The 9,489-nt window shown below is 39.0% G+C and overlaps 1 protein-coding gene across 1 annotated transcript; it reads left to right on the forward strand.

Moving 5' to 3' along the window:
* Nucleotides 1-6,435: 6,435 nt before the first annotated feature.
* LOC114134924 (potassium voltage-gated channel subfamily A member 3-like) lies at nt 6,436-9,020 on the forward strand. The gene has a single exon (XM_028001793.1). The coding sequence runs from the start codon at nt 6,898-6,900 to the stop codon at nt 8,449-8,451; it is 1,554 nt and encodes a 517-aa protein (XP_027857594.1). The 5' UTR covers nt 6,436-6,897; the 3' UTR covers nt 8,452-9,020.
* The last annotated feature ends 469 nt before the right edge of the window (nt 9,021-9,489 follow it).

Here is a 9,489-nt window from a genome sequence, read left to right on the forward strand (position 1 = left end):
CTTATGATCTTCACATTTCATTACAAAGATGCTGTATGGTATAGTAATAGCACATTGATCATGTCTCATGCCACATCTAGTGCAATAATTCTTTATACTTGTATGACATTCTGTCCCAGTCTGGATGGCATGTGTGTTTTTTTTACTAAGAACTCTGAATCCAGTGTAAACATTGGGTTGCATCTTGATAAAAAATCATATTTGACACAGTCAATGTTAAAGGTCACATCATGCTAATCAGAGTTACTTATTATTCGGCATGCAAGGGATTTAAATTCAGCACAAACATTTCACTTGCATGGGATGAAGACGCAGACATAAATACCTGGTGTGAAATACATTTCAATGGTGATGAAAAGCAGAGTTATATTTCCTTACTGTCTTTTATAAAAGTCAAACTTGTTTCATTCATCACTTTCACAGCAGCTTCTTGCCTTTCCTTGGTGATAAGACAAACTTACTAAAGCAAACAGCATGTCAGATGTAAAATCTTAGCCTCAGTGCACGGAACATTTCCACCATTTATCACAATGAACTATTTTATAACATGTTCTTTCACCAAAACGAATTCAGCCAGTCTGACATCAAATTAAAATGTTTCAGATAATTTACATAAAATGTCTCTTCCTTAAGTGTTCATTTAGCAACTTGAAATATCCTTGCTTTAATCAGCATAAGTTAATAAACCAGGTATCACAAAATATTGACATTTCACAAAAACACAATTTGATTGTAAGCAATGTGATTTCAAAAAAATATTTCAAAAGTGAAACTCTTTGGAAGGATAGTGTCTGGTCGTAGTTGCCGTACATTTTAAAAAATGAACATCATATCTTTGGACTTGGATGACAGTCTGAAAATGCTGGAGTCATAAATTCAGCTCTTTGTCTAAAAATCGTTAAAAAAGAGTGTCTCGCTGTCCATTTGTTTCCATAAGCTCAATCATACTTAGGTTATTCATTGGAAAAGTGATTTAACTTAAATTCGATTACCTTGTTGTGACCTTAAACAGACTAAAAAGCTACTGTGTCACTAACTCAAAAACAACTCTTCACAGGGTAGAGAATAGTTGTAGTGTACAAGGATGGCACAACTACTTATGATGTTTAATATTTTCCTCACAAGGGCTGCACAGTGGCACAGTTGGTAGCACTGTTGCCTTGCAGCAAGAAGGTCCTGGGTTTGATTCCTGGCCCGGGGTCTTTCTGCACGGAGTTTGCATTTTCTCCCTGTGCATGCATGGGTTCTCTCTGGGTACTCCGGCTTCTTCCTACAGTCCAAAAACATGACTGTCAGGTAAATTCTCCCTTGGTGTAGTGTGTATGTTGTATATGTGTATGGTTGTTATGTCTGTCTCTGTGCTAATAAAACACCATACACGGCAGTCTGTTGCCCTGCGACAGACTGGCGACCTGTCCAGGGTGACCCCAACTCTCGCCAGGAACGTTAGCTGGAGATAGGCACCAGCACCCCTCCTAACCCAGTTATGGACAAGGGTATGCAGAAAATGGAAGGATGGATTTTTCTCAAACAGAACCAGGCGGTTTGGACAAAATATGTTGGGAGAATCTGATTGACCCTGATATCTGGATAATAAAAAAATAAATACAAAAACCCAACAAAATTGAAATATCCCTTACATCACAAAAGTTATACGTATTAAGAACACTGAACCTAATGATAATGATTCTATCTGTAATTTATGATCCATGTTTCTCCATATGGTGTAGATTTATTGAAAAACATAAAAGTGATATTTTAAGAAATGGATGCAATTATATTTTGTTCTGAGAATAAGTGCTGAAGTAAGTGATGATTTGGTGCATGCTCAATTTTTGCATTGTTTATTTATAATGATGCATTTCTTTTTCAGCAGCCCAAATCTTTTAAAGCAATAAAAAATACCAATATTATGCAACACACATGACAAAGTCAGTGGTAAAGCTTAGTTATGATGAATTTGGAATGACCTTCTTATTGATTTACTGTAGTTATCACCTGCACCCTGTATGTAATAACCACCTGTGGGAAAAATGCATGGATCCCTTCAAACAAATTGATTTGTGGAAATTAAACAATTTAAACAGTGACTTAAAATGCCTAGAATAATGGACTATTCTGATATGATTTAGTTTTTAAGGTTGATCATATATTTATTGCCACTTTTCTAGTAATTTATACCTTCTTGTTCTCTGAGGCATACATATGAAATGTCATATTTCTTTTATTCACTCTGAAACTAGGGGTAAAAGAACGTTTTTACAATAAATCTTATGCAATGGTTGTAATTTTGGTAAAGAAAAAATGTTGGAGAAATAACCTATCATGTAACATTTTTATTTCCTTTTTTTCATAGAACTGATTATAACATAAAGTTTTTAAATGCTTTAAATTACAATTTCTTTCTGGTGCAGAGATGAGAGTTTAAAACGTTCCTTTAATCCCACTTTTTAAAAGGTGGATCTGGGCTTCCAGAGAAGTGTTGCTGCATTATTTATAACCTTGGCTTTCCTTTTGACCACTGACAGCGGAGAGAATGGACAGTGTGAGAGTGTAATGATTCTGCATTGGCAGGAAACACAGCAATGCACAGCTGATCGATAGGTGCTGGTTTCTCTATCCAGCTTTATTGATCCACCAGTATTTGCCTGCAAGCCAGACCCAGAAGTCAGAAAAGAAAAAAAAAACAAAACAAAGCAAAAAACAGTGGCTCATTAGTTAAAAAGAAGTCCGGACTCTGTCACTGCAGATGGAAACCGTCCTCCTTTTCTTTGACACATGGCTGAAGAATGAAACTTACAGTTCAGATCATTTGCAGGGAATTATTTTTTCAAAAGATCTCACCCTCTTTCAGACCAGAGACACAATGCCATTTGTAATGGTAGTAAAAATTACAGCTTCACATATTTAATAGGTCTTTCTTTAAATTCCCAGACTGATAAAAAGTCAATCTTTTGCAACATTTGGCTCCAGAGGTTTGGACAAGTATTTGGCCCTGTTTTATCTACTGTTGGATAATCTGCAAAGTGATGGGAAAACAGAATAAATGACCTGGTGTAATCGAAATGCTATTAAGAATTAACAAATGCATGTGAGACTAGACATAACTATGTTTCCACAAGGTCAGAAGGTTCAATGACATCTTTTTTATGTTGTCCTTTTTTGTTTATTCTCTTTGTCTTACTTACTTACTTACTTGTCTTACTTTGACCTGTCATTTTCAGGTTCATCTTACAGAGAAATCAAAACACAATTTTCTCCAAATATCTTTTCAGACATTCAGATTGGATTCTTCCTACAGGTTAAAGCACACTTCTTATATGATGTAAGGTTGTTTGAAACTCCGTTACCTCAACTATTGTGTTTAAAAAGCTAAAGAACATGGGAATAAAAGAGAAAGAGTGCACAGCCAGACACACTTAAATGTGAGTTGTTATAAAATAAAAGTGTCTGCCTTGTCCAAGGTCTTCGCTTTAATATCTGCTCTTTCTTGTCGAGCCAATTCTTCTGGTTTTGATTAGAGACCTTGGAGCCAAAACACGCAAACACAAATACACATAGACACACACTCACAAATCATCTTTTTATTCTTGATGTGTAACATGTTCATGTCTGAGCAGGAACGTGAAAAATTGTTTCCAGTCTTCTTACTGCTGCACGAGTTGGTCTGGATATTATATAACTTCTTCAATTGAACTCCTTTTCTTTTTACAAAACACTTGATGTTTTGTTGCCATGGTGATGAGAGCCCAGACAAAACTTTCCATGCACACTGATTTGCAACCACGCAGAGGTTGTTTGTAGCGGCACTATTCCCTCACTGCAAGTGTTATTTCTAAATAACTGAATTTGATTTATTTGCCATCATCACTCAGCTGTGAGTGAATTTGTCTTGACAGGGATCAAATTAATCATCACCAAATCCTTGGGAAACAAATTCAATGACTTTAATCTACACTATACTTATCTACAGTATATGTCAATGTATTTACGATAATGGAAAAAAATACCAGCTTTACTCTGTTACCTAATTCAACTGTTTGGGGGGACTGCATCAAGATTCTGTGGTACAAAATGCCCTTTAGATGTCGCAGTATCATTAGTGAGGATGAATTGGGAAGAGGCAGAGTTTAGGTCTGCGTGGCTAATAGCAAAAGACCTAGAAGACCTAACTGAGCACAGAAAGGTCACCTCACTGTTGGGTCGCAATGCTGAGACAAGACAGAGACAAAACTGGAGTGCAAACACAGTTTATCATGAAGAGAGATGGAGGGGGAATCACTATTTAAAAACAGGCTCAGAAAAAGGCGGTTCTGTTTGTCACTTTCATGATAATACACAGACACAGTGGTGAAAAGTTATTACAGTGTAAAGTGGTGCAAAAGTCTATTTTTGCACCGTCTGCTCCTGATAACAATGGTTCTTAAATGCAATGAAAATGCAGTGATAACGACCTTCATCAATCGCTGCGTGTTTTTTTTTTCTCTTTCAAGTTGGTCATATATTGGTTCATGCTTTTCATTATCCCACATTTATTCTACATCTATAACTCCGTTTAATATTTGCGACAACTTTGTGTTGTATATCTTTTATTCTGATTATATTCCACTATTTGCACAGATAAGTTCAAAGTTGTTGAAAGTTGTGAAACTATCATAAAGTACTGGCATTCACTGAATGTTTTTGTTACATTACAGCCACAAACATCATTATATTTTAGTGGTATTTTATGTGGTGTGTCAAAACAAAGCAGCCCAACCTTGTGAATTGGAAGGAACCTGATGTATGGACGTACATTATAACCCCATGAGTCAGTACTTTGTAGAACCAGCTGTTTTCTGCTTTTACAGAAGCAAAATCTCAACTGGCTTTGTGCATCTGGGAAATATTTTTCCCAGATGACCTAGCTCATGATCAATCAAATTGATTGAAGTGCATTTGTAAACAGCAACAGTCAAGTCTTTAATTTGATTTAGATCTTGACTTTGGGCATTAAAAAATTAATGTGCTTTTACTGACACATCTCCATTGAAGTTGTAGCTCTATGTTTGAGCTAGTTGTCCTGCTGGAAGATAAACTTTTATCCCAGTTTCACATATTTTGCAGCCTCTTACAGATTCTCTTTGAGCATTACTTTTGATTTAGGGCAAAAGTAAAAAAAAAAAGCTAAACTAATGACTGTGGCTTTCCCTAGCATATCGTAGCATATCTTCTTTTCACTCTTCTATAAAGGCCACTTATGAATTACTGTTTGTCAATGGATTTTCCCACTTGAGTTGTGCTCTTATACTTCTCAAGAAGTACCACGGGTGTGCTGGATGCATCTTACATTACTTCTCTCCTTATTCAGTGGGATTAAATTACAAACAGGTGGTGTCTAGTATACCAGTTGAGCAAATTCTGAAGGTGATAGGTTTCATTTACTGAAAGCTGAATACCTAATCGAAGCACAGTTTTTCATATTTTTATTTATGAACAATTTTGAAAATCATGAATCAAGTTCCTTGCACTTCATGAATTTGTCCTAATTTTGTTCGTCTTCCATATAAAATCTAGATAAAATACACTGAGGTTTGTTGTAGAAATTTGACAAAAAAAGGCCCCAGGCGTGTTAGCATTCTATGCAATTCTATGCATTGATCTTTTAATTTTTCAGGTCAAGATGACACTTGCTTTTATACACTGGAATAAAATTGTTTTGGATTATTTAGAGCCACAATGTTTTGTTATGATGGAAGCCAAAGATTTTACATGCCATGTATTCATATTAACAGTCCACAGACAGGCAAATTTATTAGTATGTTCATCAAGTACTGGATATGGTTAAATTAGGAGAGAAGAGAGGCAGAGGTTATTAAATGTGTCACAATCAAATCACAATACAGCGCAATCTGCATTCTTGAGTACATGAAACTACTGAGAAACTCTCTTGATGATGGTGGTCTCTGTAAATCATACATTTTCATTGAAGCGTTCATTTTCAATCTATGCTTCTTTGGAGCAGAACACATGACTGTTGAGTGTTTTTTCTCTTTTGTTTTCTTTGTGAGTTGAAATGATGTGACTTATTTTCTTGTTTGCCTTTGCTTTGGAAATATAGCGGGTGTCACGTTTAGACCAACACAGGCATGCGCGGAGCCCACAGTTCCACTTAGAGGAGCGCGAATTGATTTACAGGCGGGTGTGGGTTTGTTTTCAGCACCATGGAGAGCAACACCCCCTCAACAACAAGCGAAACAAAAGAAATGCTGGGAGGGTATTATACATGCTGAAAGACAAACACTTTGGCTTTGTGGAAACTTTGTTTTCATTTGAATCACAAAAAAAATCTGATCACATTTCCTTGGTTTTCAAACACAAACACGACATCAGTTTGTCAAAACAGACTTTAGATTTTATTGTAACACATGACAATACATTCGTGTTGCTATGTTTCTTTGTCATGAAACAGCAGGCGTTTGAGTTTTTGACAGAAAACAATCAAAACAAAAACAAAAACAAACAAAAAAAAACTCAGCTTGTTTTAACCTGTCATTCCCACGCAAAGTGACAAAGACACCATGTGGGCTATTTAAAAACGAACTTTTATGAGCCCAGTGTGAATAAGACAGAAGGGTTACTGCTCAGCATTAAGTGTCAAGTTAATTTCCGATTGAGCGGGTGGTGGACGTATGTCAGACATATGCGCGCCGTGGGCGGGTGTTGGTGTGTTGGAAAAGAGGGGGAAAGCAGAAGGGAGTGCTGCGCTTCACCCTGTGAATTCGCAGAGACTGTTGATGGTTAGGAGGCATGTAAGTGGCGTAAGCAGCTCTCCAAAGCTGTGAGCTTTGGCTGGGAGTGACGCGGCGCACTCTGCCTTTCCAAACAGGAACCCCCCCCCCCCCCCCCTCCACCTGTATGGACGAGCATACTCCCAGCGCTCTCCAGTCGCCTTCTTCAGCCGAACACAACGGCAGGATCGCGGTTGAGAAGGGGGGTTATGGAGAGGTGCAGAGGGACGTCATGACTGCGGAAAACATGCTGGAGGAGTCGGCCGTGCTCTCGGCGCCTCACCTGGCTGTGGATCGATATGAGCGCAGCCGCCAGGGATGTTGCGAGAGGGTGGTCATCAACATCTCGGGTTTACGCTTCGAGACGCAACTCAAAACTTTCAACCAGTTTCCAAACACGCTGCTCGGGGACCCGAGGAAAAGGATGCGCTACTTTGACCCACTCAGGAATGAGTACTTCTTCGATAGAAACAGACCCAGCTTTGATGCTATCTTGTATTACTACCAGTCAGGCGGGCGCATTCGAAGACCTGTTAACGTCCCCATTGATATTTTCTCAGAGGAGATTCGGTTTTACCAACTTGGGGAGGAGGCCATGGAGAAATTCCGTGAGGATGAAGGGTTTATTAAGGAGGAGGAGCGCGTACTGCCCAAAAACGATTTCCAAAAGCAGGTTTGGCTTTTGTTTGAGTATCCTGAAAGCTCTGGACCTGCAAGGGGAATAGCCATCGTTTCAGTGCTTGTGATCCTAATTTCAATCGTTATTTTTTGCATGGAAACTCTGCCTGAATTTCGGGATGAAAAAGACATATCCACAGTGGCACCCACAGTGAATGGCACTGCTCCAAATGTGCCAAACCCCTTCACAGACCCATTCTTTGTCATAGAAACACTGTGTATTATATGGTTCTCTTTTGAGTTACTGGTCAGGTTTTTCGCCTGCCCCAGCAAAACCACTTTCTCCAAAAACATCATGAATATCATTGACATTGTCGCCATAATTCCTTACTTTATCACTCTGGGGACAGAGATGGCCGAGAGCCAAACAAACGGCGGTCAGCAGGCGATGTCCCTCGCAATCCTGAGGGTGATCAGACTGGTAAGAGTCTTTCGCATTTTTAAGCTCTCGCGACACTCTAAGGGACTCCAGATTTTGGGACAGACGCTCAAGGCCAGCATGAGGGAGCTGGGCTTGCTCATCTTTTTTCTCTTCATCGGAGTCATCCTCTTCTCCAGCGCTGTTTACTTTGCAGAAGCAGACGACCCCACGTCGAGCTTCACCAGCATTCCAGACGCGTTCTGGTGGGCAGTTGTCACAATGACCACAGTCGGATACGGGGACATGCATCCGGTCACTATTGGTGGCAAAATAGTGGGGTCGCTTTGCGCAATAGCGGGCGTGTTGACTATTGCCTTACCCGTGCCAGTGATTGTATCGAATTTCAACTACTTTTACCACAGGGAGACGGACGGAGAGGAGCACCAGCAGTACCTTAACAAGGGCAGCTGCGAGCACCTCCCCTCCGACGAGCAGAGAAAGTCGTGCAGCTCCTCTTCCCTCAGCAAATCGGAGTACATGGTTATTGTAGAAGGCTTCAACAGTGCGTTCAAGCAGCCCAACTTTACAACAGAGACCAATCAGAACTGCGTGAACATAAAAAAGATCTTCACAGACGTGTAAAAGGCCCCCGTAATGGATCATTTATGAAGCATAAAGAAATGTTAGATCTATTCTTGTAAAGTCGATGTATAGCCAGTCGTGATGTGTCAGTCCATATCTGTGGCTGAACGCTCTAGATGTCCGTTTTAACAAACCTTAATGGGCCTAAGAGATCTAACTGACTGTACAATCTCTTTATAAGCCGCTGGCAAAGTAACAAGTGTATTGTTAAAACAGATATATTTTAGTGTACAACACCACACGATGCCTACATATCTTGGTGTTATAATTGCAGTGTTGTCCGTGTTGGGAAACACGTGTAGCATTTACTCCTGCCAGCCCATAAATCAAACAGCGTGTTGTGCTTCGTGGAAAGACCAGTTCCGTTGTCCAGAAATGTTAATATATTATGGTAATATATGTAGCCGAATGTCTGTTTAGGTTATATCTAATATCAGAAGCTGTCCACGTGTTGGACTCTGCCGTCTTGTTTAGAGGTGGAGAGGGAAAATGCTTATCATGAATTAAAAGCTGTATTTTCATTCAGAAATACTTATATAATCTATATTGAATAAAAACAGAAATTAAGAGATCGTGGTTCTGCCTGTTAATAGCACTTTAAATCGCGCGTAAAAGAAGATTGGGTTAAAATAAATAAATAAATAAGCACAGACTAATGTGTTTGTGGTCATGTGCTCAGTGATGACATGCAGCGTCGATGAAAGGAGGCAGAACGTTCAGCAAGTTCCACCTTGTGATGCAGTCTCCATGACGACGGTGGTTTCCTGGGCAACCCCCGTCTAATGTATTTATGGTATTATGTGAGTTTCCCCAAATAATTTCCCATTTTTGCCATAGTAGGTGTAAAGCTGGGATCTATTTTAAGTACATTCTTGAGTCCTTTTCCTTGTTTATCTATTTTTGTATTTTAAATTCTTTTGGGAAATTCATCATCAATAAACTTACATTATTTTGTTTTTACTTAATTGCACCATTGAGGAAAAAAATATGTGGATAGCGATATGTGCAATTACATGCTTATATTATTGGTTTAGGGAC

Source organism: Xiphophorus couchianus, chromosome 20, assembly GCF_001444195.1.
Source record: "Xiphophorus couchianus chromosome 20, X_couchianus-1.0, whole genome shotgun sequence".
Taxonomy (NCBI): domain Eukaryota; kingdom Metazoa; phylum Chordata; class Actinopteri; order Cyprinodontiformes; family Poeciliidae; genus Xiphophorus; species Xiphophorus couchianus.